General features: G+C 39.3%; 1 protein-coding gene across 1 annotated transcript in view; it reads right to left on the bottom strand.

Annotated features, from left to right (window-relative positions):
* Positions 1-17,543, bottom strand: part of LOC130911988 (dynein axonemal heavy chain 12-like) — a 40,987-nt gene that overhangs the window by 7,129 nt on the left and 16,315 nt on the right. Inside the window, exons 46-60 of the mRNA XM_057829693.1 lie at positions 17,107-17,301; positions 16,730-16,863; positions 16,498-16,660; positions 16,258-16,338; positions 15,990-16,166; positions 15,780-15,911; positions 15,493-15,582; positions 10,247-10,387; positions 8,036-8,277; positions 7,804-7,951; positions 1,394-1,539; positions 990-1,204; positions 702-894; positions 421-613; positions 162-334 (exon numbers count right to left, since the gene is read on the bottom strand). Of these exons, the coding sequence (XP_057685676.1) occupies positions 162-334; positions 421-613; positions 702-894; positions 990-1,204; positions 1,394-1,539; positions 7,804-7,951; positions 8,036-8,277; positions 10,247-10,387; positions 15,493-15,582; positions 15,780-15,911; positions 15,990-16,166; positions 16,258-16,338; positions 16,498-16,660; positions 16,730-16,863; positions 17,107-17,301 (2,423 nt within the window). The remainder of the gene's footprint in view (positions 1-161; positions 335-420; positions 614-701; positions 895-989; positions 1,205-1,393; positions 1,540-7,803; positions 7,952-8,035; positions 8,278-10,246; positions 10,388-15,492; positions 15,583-15,779; positions 15,912-15,989; positions 16,167-16,257; positions 16,339-16,497; positions 16,661-16,729; positions 16,864-17,106; positions 17,302-17,543) is intronic.

Here is a 17,543-nt window from a genome sequence, read left to right as displayed (position 1 = left end):
AGTTGTCCTGACACCTCACAGGCTCACACAGTCAAGCAATTTATAATACACCGGTATGGAAGCATTGTTTACTTTCAGCAGTAGCTATCAATGAAAAAGATTTATAAATGTAATAAATTGATCTCATGATGATCCTAACAGAGTAATAGTGCTTCACTCACCTGTCTTGAATAGAGTTTATGTAGAGGTTGACAAACCAGCTCAGAGAGTACTGATACATTGGGTCAATGTTGGTTAGGTCAGCAATCGTGAAGAACAGGACAGAGGAGTGTTTGGCAATAGATCTGTAACACTCCCTAGACTCAGCTATCATAATCTCAGTCTCCTCTGCAATCTGTAGAATTCATTAAAACAACTCAGTCAAAGAAGAAGTCCATTATATCAGCAATCCAGACTGCTGATGTTGAACAGAACACATGCCTTTTGTTTCTTTGTAATCTCATTGGACATTATCTTCGCAGAGTCCAAGACCTGAATGGCACTCTCATCTTCCAGAATATTTCCCTCTGAGGAGGAAAGTGTCTCAAGGATCTTGTCCTCAGTTTCCTTTAGTTGCCTGTTATTTGCAGCTGACTGCAAGATGAGTGCATTTCTTTCCTCTTCAAGCTCTGGCCTACAAACCAGATGTAGTATAAAGCTTGAATGGTGAGACCAAAGCTCTGACTAAAAAATCAATACAAGTATGTGTACAGTAGTAGCACCTTTCCTTGGCAACTACAATTCCCAAAAGCTGGTCCTCCAAGCCCTCTGGCGTGATCATGAAATTGAGCAAAGACACTTTGGTGGCCAGCTCTGGTAAATAATGAGGATTTCTCAACTTGGTGGTGATGTAGAAGCGGAACTCCTTGGAGTACTCAACCACACTTTCCCCCAGTTTTATACATTCCACACCACCTACGTACGTGAAAAAGCATTGCCACAATTATGATTTTAACATTAGGTTTGCAAACTCAGATGGCCTTTTGGCCACCTTGCCCTATTCCCGGCACCTTGTTTGAAGGTTTGCTTGAGGAGTAAAGGTTCCAAGGAGGGGTCCAGCTCTTCTGCTACATTTTCAAGCAGCAAGGGGCTCCCAAACTGTATACAATTTTCCAAGGTTCTCATGTAATCATCATCTGTTAATTTGATAATGTTCAACTTGTTGTCTTTCTCTGAATTCTTCACCCATTTGTTGGCCTGACCTTGAGGGTCAATCATCAGGGGCCTGGAAGTGCACAAATATGTGAGGACAAACATGGGACAGAATGATTTCAATATAATTCACAACACCACAATGTAAGAGAGAGAATATTTGTGCGATTCTTCTTGACTGGCTTTGCTATTGACTGATGGTAGAAGTGCAGAGCAATTACGCAGCAATACAGCAAACAATAGTTTGTTGAAAACTTCTCACCATCGACGTGAATTACTGGTAATGACACCATTGTCAATGGAGAATGAGTCAGTTGGAAGCCCAGCGATGTTCCATGCCCTAATCTTGATGGGATCTCCCAGGGTCTTACTGAGAGAGAAATCATCTGACGATGGAATATTCTTTGACTAGAAAGATAAAACAGGATACTCAACTTATGGAAATTGGAGTGAGACATATATTCAAACTTTATTCATAACACTTGGTCCAATCCACTACAATTAAAACATTATTTTACATTTTTATAAACCTCTACATATACAGTACATTCATATATGTGTACATATACAGTATACATATAAAGTGTATATTAGAGGTGTGCGAAATTTCTGATTCTTAGATTATTCGCGATTTGGCCGTGGAAGATTCGAGAACGATTCACAAACATTCAGATTCCGATTATTGAAATATGTCAAGTAAAGCTGAAGTAAAACACACTCAGCGCGCCGCGCGGTCTTCAGAACACAATGAGGAACGGAGCGAGAGAAGCTAAACATTACTGGTGTCAACAATAATCGATGCGGCGATGCATGCCGATGCGGGCCATGGACGATGCGATTGGATGCGGGCAACAAGCCGAATCGATTCAGCACATATTAAAATATATAAGACCGTTCAAAAATCTTCTGGTGATGCAATGGATTTGGTTTCCCCATTTGTATTATTATTCTCATGTTAACCTGTAGAGGGAGCTACTGTACAAGCAATGCACTTGTACTTCCTCACAGGAGTAACGTCACAGACATGCGCAATTGCGCAGTGGCACTCGAGAAAGCAGAGTGATAAGACATAACAACAATGGCTGAAGCGGAGAAAGAGGGAGCGCGAAAGATTATTGACGCACCAAAGACATTGAAAGCAGGCATATGGAGACATTTTGGCTTCTATGAGGTTGGTGGGAAACTTGACCAAACTTATGCGGTGTGTAAAAAATGAAAGGCTGCTACTGTGTGTAAAAAAAAATAAATAAAAAGAAAGCCCTGGTCTCATTCAAAGCACTAATTAAATGCTGTGATGGTTTTTTTTAATTTTTATATATATTACTATTTTCATTTGACTACAACCAGGAATGACACAAGAGCCTATAAAAAGGTGTTTAATGTCTGACCACTTGTGTTGCCTCATGATTCACGAAAAATATGCTTTGCTTTAGCATTTTAATGCATCCCAGGCATTAATGCATCGTGATGCATTGCCGAATCGAACCGAATCGAATCGTGGCCCTCTGAATCGAATCGAATCGAATCGTGAGGGCAGTGCCGATGCACACCTCTACTAAACATCATGCTTGTCATTACCCAGCCCCTCGGGTAATGCCAATGCTCAACTCACGGCTCTAGCTCAACTCATGCCGCAAGATAAAAAAAAACAACAACATACCCGACTGCTGCCGACAGCTGCTACAAAGTACGTCCACATAATGTTACGGTAGATATCATATTTATATAGGACTAGATGCAATATAGACTCGGTAGCGTTAGCAGCACATCTACAGAAAGCTAGATGCGGGCGTTAGTAAACGGCCGCTATCTTAAAGCAGTAAACTTCCCTGCAAGGCTGTTGTAGGGAACCTTCCAAGCGAACCTAATTAACTTTTTATCTAGAATACTCCTAAATCGGTAAAATATCGACTTGAATCTATCTTTAAAATAGTTTTAAAACTTTCACATGTTGAAAGTAGACAAAAGGGAAATTATGGAATAACGGGAGCAATTTTAACAACTTTAACGGTTGATTCACAACATTAAATTAATTGAATGTAGTTTAAAGCTGCTGATACAGAATGGGGATTTGAGTATTGTTTTTAACTGTTAACTTGATACTAAAATAGTCGTTTATTGAAGCCTTTTTTTTTTTTTTTTTAATACAGTTTTTGTAACTAATGTACAAAACATTAAAAGCAGCTAATATGGGGGGGGGGGGGGGGGGTCATCAATAATCGATTTATAATCGAATCGCAGCCTCTGAATCGTAATCGAATCGTTCGGTGCCCAAAGATTCCCACCTCTAGTGTATATACTGTATGTATGGCAGAAAACACAGACAAGACTGAAAAAGCAGTTTCTGCTCTTGCACCCCCTCTTAAAAATAAACCGCTGTATTTTAAGCCAAAAGAACTGTTGTGTTTAATAGAACAATATGTCTATATTGTTGCGCCAGCAGATTCCTGGCGCATTAAGCCCCGAATTATTTTTAATTTGTCCATCTTACCCTGAAAACCCCCGTTTCCAGATGTCGCGCAACCGCTTTTGTTTCAACCCAGCCATAAAAACAAGGGAAGTAATTATATTTATTATTCAAAATGTCTGTCATTTTTAGCTTAGAATCATTAACTGATGTCTAATATTTCGTTTAAAAAAAAAAAAAAAAAAAAAACACTTAAAAAAATTATTCACTCGCATATTTTAAACTTAAACAAATTATGTCACAATGGAAAAAAATGGCATCTGTGAAAAAGTCACGGATACCTACCTCATAACTATCGATTAATTGTATTTTTTGTAACTATCGCATTTTCTCCGATGTTAGATGAAATAATCGATCCAAACAAAAATTGAAAGAAAAAAAAAACGTTCAAAAGGGTAAATATATTTAAAACAACATCTCGACCACTCCTTGATGTCTGCGATTTCTGCATCACGACCTTTGTTATATTACCATGTTTCAACCATAAAATCCCCCAGAAATCCAGCTGTGGCCATTCCATTCACATCTGTTTCTTGACACTCGATGATACATGCTACATGGAGTTTTTTGGATGGGTGATGTATTGATCAATAAATCTGTTGCTGATTGGTTGTAGTGCCAGGTGACAGCAACAGAAATAGAACCATTTCCTATTTTCTTATATTTTTTAGCTTTCGAGCTCATCATAGCACTGAAACTGCATTAGTCAAAGTAATTAATGACTTGTTACTAGCTGCTGACGGTGGATTAGATCCTGGTTCTGTTGGACCTGAGTGCAGCTTTTTACAAATTCGACCATAATATCTTATTGCAGAGACTAAAATGGGACATAGGCATTAAAGGAGCAGCCCTCTGCTGGTTTAAATCCTATTTATCTAATAGGTACCAGTTTGTCAATGTAAACCAGCAATCATCACCTTATTCCAGAGTCAGTTATGGTGCGCCGCAAGGGTTGGTCCTCCGGCCCATCTTTTTATGCTGTATATGCTGCCTTTAGGCAATATCATCAGAAAACATAGCATTAATTTTCATTGTTACGCTGGCGACCCACAATTGTATTTATCAATTAAACTTAATCAGATCAGGTAAGTGGATAAAGTACCTGCATCGAGATTTAAATATCTGGTTGAGCACTAATTATCTTTTACCTAACCCTGAAAAGACAGAAGTCCTTTTAATAGGCCCTAAAAGTGTGAGAGACTCTCTAACTGCCCAGATAGTCACTCTGAACAACGTGAGAATAGCCTCCAGCACCACAGTTAAAAACCTAGGAGTTCTATTTGACCCAGACCTATCATTTAAAGCTCATATTAAACAAACCTGCAGAACAGGCTTTTTCACCTGCGCAACACAGCCAAAATTAGAAATATTCTTTCTAAAAACAATGCAGAGTAAATAATTCACGTATTCGTTACATCTAGATTGGATTGCTGTAACTCCTTACTCACAGCTTATCCTCCAAGTTCCCTAAAAGGTCTTCAGTTAGTCCAGAATGCAGCAGCAAACATGCATTTAGCTCTGAAGATTGGGAAGAAACATGGGAAGGCGGCTACGAGACTTACATCCCCGAAGGAAGAGATTTGGATAGTGTCTGTGGAACAATTATGTCATTTTCCAGCAAAAACCTTCAACTACGTATTCCTATATATATACAGTGCCTTGCAAAAGTATTCGGCCCCCTTGAACCTTGCAACCTTTCGCCACATTTCAGGCTTCAAACATAAAGATATAAAATTTTAATTTTTTGTCAATAATCAACAACAAGTGGGACACAATCGTGAAGTGGAACAACATTTATTGGATAATTTAAACTTTTTTAACAAATAAAAAACTGAAAAGTGGGGCGTGCAATATTATTCGGCCCCCTTGCGTTAATACTTTGTAGCCCCACCTTTTGCTCCAATTACAGCTGCAAGTCGCTTGGGGTATGTTTCTATCAGTTTTGCACATCGAGAGACTGACATTCTTGCCCATTCTTCCTTGCAAAACAGCTCGAGCTCAGTGAGGTTGGATGGAGAGTGTTTGTGAACAGCAGTCTTCAGCTCTTTCCACAGATTCTCGATTGGATTCAGGTCTGGACTTTGACTTGGCCATTCTAACACCTGGATACGTTTATTTTTGAACCATTCCATTGTAGATTTGGCTTTATGTTTTGGATCATTGTCCTGTTGGAAGATAAATCTCCGTCCCAGTCTCAGGTCTTGTGCAGATACCAACAGGTTTTCTTCCAGAATGTTCCTGTATTTGGCTGCATCCATCTTCCCGTCAATTTTAACCATCTTCCCTGTCCCTGCTGAAGAAAAGCAGGGCCAAACCATGATGCTGCCACCACCATGTTTGACAGTGGGGATGGTGTGTTCAGGGTGATGAGCTGTGTTGCTTATACGCCAAACATATCGTTTTGCATTGTGGCCAAAAAGTTCAATTTTGGTTTCATCTGACCAGAGCACCTTCTTCCACATGTTTGGTGTGTCTCCCAGGTGGCTTGTGGCAAACTTTAAACGAGACTTTTTAAGGATATTTTTGAGAAATGGCTTTCTTCTTGCCACTCTTCCATAAAGGCCAGATTTGTGCAGTGTACGACTGATTTTTGTCATATGGACAGACTCTCCCACCTCAGCTGTAGATCTCTGCAGTTCATCCAGAGTGATCATGGGCCTCTTGGCTGCATCTCTGATCAGTTTTCTCCTTGTTTGAGAAGAAAGTTTGGAAGGACGGCCGGGTCTTGGTAGATTTGCAGTGGTCTGATGCTCCTTCCATTTCAATATGATGCTTGCACAGTGCTCCTTGAGATGTTTAAAGCTTGGGAAATCTTTTTGTATCCAAATCCGGCTTTAAACTTCTCCACAACAGTATCTCGGACCTGCCTGGTGTGTTCCTTGGTTTTCATAATGCTCTCTGCACTTTAAACAGAACCCTGAGACTATCACAGAGCAGGTGCATTTATACGGAGACTTGATTACACACATTTGGATTCTATTTATCATCATCGGTCATTTAGGACAACATTGGATCATTCAGAGATCCTCACTGAACTTCTGGAGTGAGTTTGCTGCACTGAAAGTAAAGGGGCCGAATAATATTGCACGCCCCACTTTTCAGTTTTTTATTTGTTAAAAAAGTTTAAATTATCCAATAAATGTTGTTCCACTTCACGATTGTGTCCCACTTGTTGTTGATTCTTGACAAAAAAATTAAATTTCATATCTTTATGTTTGAAGCCTGAAATGTGGCGAAAGGTTGCAAGATTCAAGGGGCCCGAATACTTTTGCAAGGCACTGTATATATGTATATATATATATATATATATATATATATATATATATATATATATATATATGTGTGTGTATGTATATATATATATATATATATATATATATATATATATATATATATATATACATATATATATATACATACACATATATAACATATACATATATACATTTATTTATTCATTATTTTTTTAAACACAGGAACGTGTGCCACAAACTAGGTACATGGCTTGATCTTGAACTTCAGAAAATAGTTTTTAGCAGTCCATGCCTTTTTGAAAATTCTGAATTATGTATCAACTTTTTTTTTTCCTAAGATTGCCTGCCTACTCTCTGTTGGCAAGTGTGTCACATGTGAGCACATGCATATCCGTTTGGCTTTTCAAATTGAAAGCAACACATTTGTATTGCGTGTGCAGAATAAATACTTAAGAAATACAGAGTAAATTGTTCACTTTCAATTTTAAGCAAGCTACACAGAAAACCTTAGCTGACACGTACAATGGCCAGGTCTGGTGTTGGCAGACAGGTGTATTTTGTCCCACTGTATTTGCTGTCGTTTGCTATCCAAGCTAGCCATCGAGTTGTGGATGCATGCAGACTGAAAGCTGATAAAGCATCTTCTATAGATCAACAAAGGACGGCTGAGAGGAAATGTATATGGCGTGGTTGTGAGATCAGGTGACTTAAGTTTTATTTTACATTATGACCACGGTTGAGTTTTTTGTGGGCGGGAGGAATGAAAGTTGTGTTGCAGGGCATGAAAATGGTCTGAAATGCGTTAGAGACCATCTCAATCAATGTGTGAGAGTTGAGAACCCTGGATGTTATAATGTTGAAGAGAACACACAGTACGTGCCTATTGTGTATTCTTTATGTTACAGATAAAAGACAAATATTTTGTGTCAATCAAGGACTTCAAACACTTACCTGACACAGTTTGATCCAATGACTGGTGCAGTCCTGTCTGAAGCTGGCAGTGAAAGCGCCCAGGTAGGCCATGACACCAGCAGAAATGAGGACATCTCCAGTTAGGTTGTCATATGTGTTTTGCAGATCATCAGCAGCCTTAGACCACCTGAGAAAAAATATGAAATTATGGGCATATTGCTATTATTGTAAGTCTTCTGATTAAATTAAAATTGTTTGGCCATTTAATCACCTAGTTTTTTCTCCACCAAGGCCACCAATAAGTTTCTCAGCTCTCTCCAACTTCTGTTGACACAAATCCCTCTGGGCCTCTAGTTTGGCCTTCTCTTCTGTCTTCTCCGCAGATATTCTTTGCAAGTCAGCCAAACGGTCCATAACCTCTTTTAGTTGGGCTCTCTTCTCTGATAGTGTGGCCATGGCAGCAGCCAGGGTTGCCTGAGCCTCTGCTTGTTTGGCTTTTTTGGGAGCCACAATCTAAAAACATACAGGTGAAAAAACATGGAGACAATAGCCTTATAAGGCCTATTTTGGTGTGAATACGAAGCCACTCCAAAATATTCTCAACCCCGTCCAAATAATTCAATGTTTAAATATTTCAAACAACACAAAGAGTAGCCCTGCGATTAATATTGAAATTTGGGCACGCTAGCCAAATAGGCCTTGTTGGACAAACATGACATAAGCGTAGCTGGCCTGTAGCGAAGGTGTTTTGAAAACTGCAAAGTAGCAAAGTTATTACATTGTGCGGTAACGTTCCCAGACGCTACATTTGTCTGGGAAATTGTATGCTATCTCTTTCATTTGATCTCTCAATACATTGCATTTCTGCTCATTGAAGCAGTTTTGGGAGATGGAGGAACTTTACCGGATATGAGTGCGGAGTGAATGATATTGGTGATGAGGGGGACAACTGAACGAAGACAGGTTTTCAGGAGGGCAGTGAGAAGAGGATCAAGACGTCAGGTAGTGGGTTTGGATTTGGTGATGATGTCAAGGATAGCCGGGATTGAAGGAAGGGTAAATCTGGAGAGGGGGCTGATGGGAGGAACATGAAAGGGAGTTGGGTCAGTCCCAAAAACTGCAGCTTCTTTGTGAGTCAGGGATTGGTGAATGTCAGTAATTTTTGTGGAGAAAAATGACAGGTTTGCTTCACAAAAATTAGCAGAGCACATGAGGCGATGGAGTGGATAGGGGGCCTTAGTGATTTTGGTTAGGAGTGAGAAGAGGTTTTTAGAATCTTGCTGACTAGCTGTTATGAGCCCGGAATAGTAAGTTGATTTGGCTGCGTTGATTTGGTCCTTGTATAAAGTGAGTTGATAACTGTACATTTCTTTGTGTATTGATAGTCTAGTTTTCTTGTACAGACGTTTGAGCTGACGGTTTTGTGACTTAAACACGCAGAGAGTAGGGGTGAACCAGGGCATGGATCGGGTGAAGGAAGCAGAACGGGTTTTTAGGGGGGCGTGGTGGTTCAGGAGTGAGTGGAGATGGGTGTTGTAATGGGACACTAAATCGGCAGGTGAACTGGTCGAGGTTGTGACGGCAAGGTTGTTGATGTCACGAGAAAATGCTTGAGTGTTAATGATCTTGGTCTTGCGGAACAAAATTGATCTGAGGAGGATGGTCTTTGAAAAAGTGATCTTGAGAGTAAAAGTTACTTGAGAGTGGTCAGAGTATGTTAATTGGAGGGCGGGGCATGCAATCGGAAGGGGTGGCGCCAAAGCTGCAAACCAAGTCCAAAATATGTCCCTTGTTGTGAGTGGGAAAATTGATGCATTGTGTTAAACCAAGGCTATCTAGGCAGGAAATTAAATCTTTTGTGAGGGGATTATTTTGATTGTCAGGATGAATGTTGAAGTCACCAACGATGAAAATGGTTTGACAGAGAGAAGATGGATGACTAGTTGTGAAAAATCATTTAGAAAGTCCTTGTTAGGTTTCTGCAGTCAGTAGATAGTGGTAATTGTTGTGGGAGAAGGACCAGGCAAGAGTGAGATTCAAAGTATTCAAAAGAAGTGAGAATGGGGCTAGCAGGTACAGGTAGCAACCTCCAGTTATCACGGTAGATGGCTGCAATACCGCCACCCCAACCAGAGTTGCGTGGTTGACACATGTAGGTGAATCCAGGTGGCCTAGACTGGTTCAGTGGGGTGAAATCATTGGGCTGCTGCTATTTTTAGGTTAGACAGAGAATATCCAGTTTATGGTCACAGATGAGGTCATAAATAAGATGGTCTTTATTAATAATATATTGTATATTATACAATACAGTATATATTATATTATATTATATTATATTATATTATATTATATTATATTATATTATATTATATTATATTATATTATATTATGTTGTTCAATCAGTTACATTTCACTCAAAGTAATAAAAAATTGCTAAGTCATTTTGTAAGGGGAAAAAAATCAGGAAAAAAGAAAGACGAACCTTCACCACCCTATCATATGACTCCATTGCTTTGATCCACTTGCACAGGCCCTCTGCTGCTGAGGAAGCTTTTGCCACTTTAGCAGGGCTGAAATCAGGGTTAGTCATGTAGGTAGAACGGATTTGTTTCATTGATTCCTCCTGTTGGAAAAACAAAGGAAGAGATTTTTCCATCCATTCATCCTTTTGTACAGTCCTACCCATTCACCACATCGCGAATGGCAAATTAAAACGTGTGGTGACTGGTGAGGAAAATATTTTTCAATCTTGCCACACTGGCAAAGCTCAAGTTTGTCGGATGGAAGTCGCCTTGTGTCAAAACCTTCGGTCGAAAGCCCTCACTTTGAGGATTGTCCGTATTGCATGCGACTGAGTACAGTATAAATAGAACAACACCTGCCAATCCAATCATATTGCTTACAGTACATATACTGGTGGCTGAAAGGTAGCGAGAATTAGCATTTAGCCTTATGGGTATCTGAACCGCGAATGAAAAGTATGAGAGAAAACAAAACAGTATTTCAACAACCTCTAGGCCACTGAGAGATGCAAAACAGCAAACAACTGAGTTTTTCCCCACCCATGTATAAAAAAAAAGCAAAGTAGATGAACTGTCAAAATCATTCATCACTCATTTCGTCAGATAAAATATTGTGGAATGAAAAAATCACCCTAGCTATGACATGACGGGGAGATGATGCTTTGGTGTTTTAACTGTGTGAAAATGTGTGGAAAACGGTTCTTAAAACACAAAGATACTGAAGTTCACAGGTAGACATGTTACTTAATTTTGAAAATTGCTTATATGTTATCATGACTAAGACAATTACCAAAAATCAAAAGAAAAAAATACAAAACTCAATGGGCAGACTGTGATCAGGACTGAAACAAAAGTAAAAAAGTCATTATTTCCTTAATATTAAATGTCGAATTGTGCATCATAGACAATATCTGCTAGGCCCCGGACAGGACGAGTGTGTGGATGTGTCCGTCATCCCATTACAGCATAGGTGTCAAAACACTTCCACAAAGGGCCAAGAGGGTGCTGGATTTTGTTCCAACCGATACTGCGCAAACAGTTTAACCAATGAATTTTCTGTTGAAACAAGAAGCACCTGACAAAGTTTAACTGATTACCCATGTAAGAGATCAGATTGGTCAAAAGGTGTCCTCTTCATTGGTTGGAAAGAAAACCTGCACCCACTTGGCCCTTTATAGAGTCAGTTTAACACCAGTGCATTACAGGATGAGCAACTGACGGGTGGAGCAACTGCAGGTGTCAGCAATCATTGTCAACCGCCCACATAAGCCAGCCAGTACTCCACTACCTTGCCGGATTGTCTTTTTCACTTCTCACGTTGTGAATATATGTGTGCATCTGATCATCGACTGTTTCATAGGCTCTTGTATGCACCTCTTGTTTATGGTACCTTCTCCCTGGCTCTCCACCCACCCCACGGCTCTTTACCCCCGCACCTACTTCATCTCTCTGCTTGATCCACACCTTGTACCCAGGCTCGCCATGCTACATTCCCCCACGGCTTTGTAACAGTTTTACTTCCTACCCTCACCATCTCACATGCCTGTTTTGGGGTTCTCTGCCCACGATCATAACAATATCATTTATGAGGATATTTAAAGGGCTTTCTAATGCATACACAAAAAAGGGAATTAAACAATTATTTGACTAAAACATTAAACAATTTATTTATCCAAACAAGCTCCAATGACAGTTACATTGTAGACCAGGAGTGACTGAGTCCGGAACTGGAGGTCACCTATTGGTAGTGGTAGCAAGGGTCCCCGGGGGCCCCAGGCAACAAGCAACATGGGGCCCTTCGAGCGTGTGCAAGTAAGGGGGACAGTTGGACTTGGAGCAATAGCATATTTAATAAAAGTATAATAATGCCTCGGTCTCATAGAGCCCTTTTTAGGACACTCAAAGTGCCCGGCTTCTACTACATTAGGACATAAAACAACAGTAACATAGTACACTCACCGCTGTCTTGCTTCCTTTTCTCCTCTTCTGTTTTTTTTTCTTTCTTTTGTCGCTTCCAGAAGGATAACTTCTCTTCATTTTGGATATACGCCAATTTTAAAAAAAAGCCAAATGGCAGCTCACTCTCACTCTGAGTCACGTGAGGGAGGGGGGGTTGAGTGTAGAGGCCAAGTGAAGGGGCCCCTTCAGGGAACTCAGAGTCTCAGGGAGTCTTCAGGGAACTCAGAACTCATGGCTTTCACTGGCACTGTCGCACTTGTCGCTGCGACAGTGCAGTAAAGCTGCATGTGCTAAATGTGTTGGCCCTCTGGGGGCCCTTGCTGGCTGGGGGCACTAGGCAATTGCCTGGTTTGCCCAATGGGACGCGACGCCTCTGGTAGTGATGGCAGCTTGAAACTGAAACTTCGAAACGTGCTCCGAACCGATGATGTATATTTATATTGTACCACTGCTCCGGAGCTTGCTTCAAACCACGTGACATATGACATATGACACAGGAACTGTTTCAGTTCTTGAATGAAACACCCCTATCGGTCCATAATCCAATCAGTAGGGTCACAGACACTGGCTATCTGCACTCTGACAAGTGATTGGCTGAGGTGATTTGAGTTATAGTGTCTCATTATTTCATAACTGCGCTAACAAATGTTAAATTTGCGGGTCAGTGTCATCGTAGTTCGTGTGCGTTTTTGCGGTTGACTTGCTGAGAAATCTATTTTATTTGATCATTAACGAGCAGGCTAGGAATAGAGGTCGTAATGAAATGTGGGAACACAACAGTGTATGATCTGATCGCTCCTGATAAGGTACGTGCGCTGTCTATAAACACTTAACATAAGTAATGTCATTTTGAAAAGTTACATTCATTCATTGTGCTAACAAAATTAAAGTTCAGTATCGATACTCTAGCCAGAGATGAGTCTGATCCCAGGAAGGTATCAAGGAATGCCTCAGCAGATGCAACGAAGGAGGTGCAGCGATACTTTACTGATCCACCCCTGGGAAGAGCTGAAAACCCACTCATTTACTGGCAGAACTATCAGAACATGTACCCTTGTTTATTTCATTTAGCAAAACATTTTTTATGCAAACCAGCCTCATGTTGCCTGTGAGCAAGTATTTTCTAAATGTGGAGAAGCTGTAAGCAAAAAAGAAATTCACTCAATGCAAAAACTATGCTGATAATAATGTACCTCAATTAAAATCTAAATGTTCCCCATCCCACATAATGACCATAGTTACACAAGCACACTGCAATATTTCTCCCCACATCTCTCACATCAGTGACACAAAACACATTCATAACTCTGTATTTGTAAATAGCCACCCTCTTAAAATATTCGCCTATGCCACATTTGAACAAATATTTACTTTTTTCTAGGGCTGTCAAACGATTAAAATTTTTAATCGAGTTAATTACAGCTTAAAAATTAATTAATCGTAATTAATCGCAATTAATCGCAATTCAAACCATCTCTAAAATATGCCATATTTTTATGTAAATTATTGTTGGAATGGAAAGATAAGACACATGACGGATATATACATACAACATTCTGTACATCAGTACTGTATTTGTTTATTGTAACAATAAATCCACAAATGGCATTATTAACATTCTTTCTGTTAAAGTGATCCACGGATAGAAAGACTTGTCGTTCTTAAACGATAAATGTTATAGTTACAAGTTATATTAATTTTATATTAAAACCCCTCTTCATGTTTTCGTTTTAATAAAATTTGTAAAATTTTCAATCAAAAGTAGAGTTGATATAATAATAATAAGAATAAAAATAGAGTGAAAAGTTTTACGTGTATTTTGCATAGCTAAATTGATATGGAATGCCAGTTTATTTAGCATTGTTGTTTAACTGTGTGTCAGAATAGGGCCTCATTACTATAGACTGAAGTGCTTTTCTTTTTGAGAACTTTTTTTTTTTTTGAGAGAGAGATAGGAATATTATTTTTGTTGTGCTTTCACTAAACGATACTTATGTTTGTTGTGAAGGAGAAGCTTATGCCAATAAACGGCGCGCCTGTGTCCACTCGCCTTTACTGTATAACATATACAGTGGGGAGAACAAGTATTTGATACACTACCAAAACCCATTGGCAGTGTATCAAATACTTGTTCTCACCACTGTATCTGTACATATCTTACCCAAAATAAAACAAGAGACACATAATTGCCACTAAAAGAAAGAAAACTTACCGAAATATGTGTGGAGCACAAATAGCACTTTGCATTGCATTGTGAACACAGCATAAACGTCTCACAACTACTAATTCTCCCACGTTTAGAAGACATAACATGAGTATGGAACGGCGCTGCCCCCAAGCGGCCGGTGGCATTCTCTTCACTCTTAATGTCCATAAACGGCCTCATTGTAATGTTTGAGGCAATATGCCAGCGGATGCGTTAATTGCGTCAAATATTTTAACGTGATTAATTAAAAAAATTAATTAACGCCCGTTAACGCGATAATTTTGACAGCCCTACTTTTTTCCCCTCTTGAACATTTCATCAGGATGCTGGCTGGTCATCTCTGCTAAAATTGGCAACATCCAAATGGATTACTCAATTCTGCCCCTGAAATGGAATTAATCATCAATACAGTATAATGAGGATTTGGTTCAATATTTCATGTTTCCTACAATAAGAATAAAACCCAAAATAAAGTGATTTGGGCGATTACTGTAAGAGAATGACGAAATAGCACATCAAAATCAGCTTTCCTGTGTGCCTCACACTTCGGGGGAAAGGGATTGTGAGCCCCTGCAGTTCCAGATTTTGCCAGGAGATGTCACTGGTAATGAAGTTTCATGAATTGAGGCTATTTTCGAATCAATTTGGCCAAGTTTCGGAACTTCAAAAGAAGCCTTATTGGCCATCACTACCTATTGGGCCTGTTTTCCATGTCTCCCTCCTCTTACACACCTTAATCAAATGATCAGCTCATGAGCAAGCTCTGCAGGAGCCTGATAAAGACCCAGTAATGCAGTACTGCAGAAATAACAACAAAATCACAAAACAATATAATTACATTTAAAACACAAATGTTGAGTGGAATCAGAAGGCAACTACAATTTTGAACAAGTGACTTGTCAATCTAGATTTAATTAATTAGTCTGTGATTCCTTGTTGCTTAAGGGAGGAATGTTCCAAAGATTAGGTTCAACAACTGAGAAGGGATAAACTAAATGAATGTTCTTCATTCATTGAGAACAACAATTTAAAGATACTCACAGGAATATTGTCTTTGTCATATTCTTTAAGCTCTTTTAAAAAGTTCATGTCACCAAGAAGCTTCTTGCTTGGGCCCCAGTAGTCCAAAACCTAAGCAATAGAGAAAAAAAGATAATGGTAAGACAAATGCCATACGTGCAAGCAAATGCCACTTTGTGAATGAAATGTTTTATAAATATATATAAATACCAACATTTTTAAACCACAAACTGCTACCCTTTCATCTGCTTTGAACCCTGCAGTGTCTTTTTTTTTTTTTTTTTTTTTTTTTTTTTAGTAAGACCAACCTTTTTGCCAGATCCAGCCGGATCTGCCACCTTATCTGGAGCCAATCCTTTCATTACACACACAGCAGACATCACCAGCTTAACTCCAGCAGGAGGGTTTTTCATGGACTTCACAACAGTGATGTCAGCAGGCTGCAATCAAGAAGGCATCCGAACGTCAAAGAAAAGGTCATATGCAAAGCAAAAGTTGGCTGTTTAGAAAGTTCCCACCTTTAAGGTGTTTAAAGCTGCGGTCGCCTCTTCCAAGGCAGGGATGGCCTCAGCCAATTCACTATCACATTCATCCTTCAGAGCTTGTGCCTCAGCAGCTTGAATGGCTGTGGCCTCTTCTTCAATACCCACAAGTTTACTTGTAGCTTCTACCTCCACAGACTCCACTGCGATCACCTACAGGTCATCAGAGTGGAATTAGAATATTTTTGTAGATTATTTCTGCTTATAACACACTGCAATTTTGATGCTGCTCAATTTCACTAACCTTCATCATTTTTTCATTTTCTATCTGTGCCTGTGCCAGTTTGGGCTGCAACTCAACAAGCTCGAGTTTCATCTCACCAACCTTCAGAGGCATAATGTTAAAAAGGAAATGTCAGGGAAATAGACATTTTAATATTTTGTTCATAAACTTAAAAGGGAAAATTTAGTTTGGAATCATTGCATTCAGTATTAACAAGGGGGAAAATTATCAAAGAAAAGCAAATTGTAGCTAATATAGTACCTGAGATTCAGCAAAGGCCAGTTTTTCCAGACCGTTTGTGTATCTCCTCTTTGCCTTCATTACTGCATCCCTTTTCATTGTGAGGAGTTGACTGAAAGCTGCCATGAGCTCCAGATAAGATGTAGGTGTAACATAATTATGGCGCCCTAGTTCAGAGAGGAATCTGCAAAAAAAACAAGTTTAAACAGGCTAGTGGATATACATACTTTTGAATTGAATAATTAAAACACACCTCACTGAAAGTTGACTGGCAGAAGTGTGAAATGTTTTACAGATAGGTATGACCTCCTTCCTCTCATTGTCTTTCATCTCCAGGGGCTGAAGAAAAGAGTTGGCAACCCGCTCAAGGGCTTCCTCTGGCCAAGGCTGTCATCAAAATAGAAAAATGAATATAAATGTATATTTTTTTTAATTCCATTTTTAATACTTGTATGAAACCCCACATATTTACAATAAGAACAATCTAAATTTGCTAATATTGACAATTTTTCCCGAGAGCCCAAATGAAAACTGCGACACAGTACATGGTAAAGTGTTGTGTACCATGACTTTTGTTTATACAATAGTTAAGAAAAAAACAACAGCTAATTGATAGTGCCTATTTAGTACCTGAAACCAGTTAATGGTACAACAGTTAATTAGAGATGGAAATTGGCGCAGTCGATTACGGAAGGCGTCGCCAATAGGACTGAAGGCCACAACAATGTGCAGGTTCTGCTTGCACCTCGCCACAAAGTAGTTAAAAAGAGTTAAAGAGCTCAACTCAACACTCTTATTCTTTGCTTGGGCAATAGGACGTACAGTCTGAAAGTGGAAAGAGAATGGCAATATTTTTACAAAGCAAAAAACAAACACAGAAAGCAGGACAGAAAAAACAGGGAGCACTTGATGCACAGTAGATGATATAGGATATAATCTTTTAAATTTAAATAAATCATAATTTAGAAGTGTTATATTGGGTGTGGTTGTCTTTATAAGATACAGTGGTACCTCTACGTACAAAGTTAATTCGTTCCAGGACCTTGATTTTAAGTTGAAATGGTCGT

The sequence above is a fragment of the Corythoichthys intestinalis genome, chromosome 2 (assembly GCF_030265065.1).
Source record: "Corythoichthys intestinalis isolate RoL2023-P3 chromosome 2, ASM3026506v1, whole genome shotgun sequence".
NCBI lineage: Eukaryota > Metazoa > Chordata > Actinopteri > Syngnathiformes > Syngnathidae > Corythoichthys > Corythoichthys intestinalis.
Note: the sequence above shows the minus strand (reverse complement) of the source record. Positions and strands in the feature narration are given on the sequence as shown.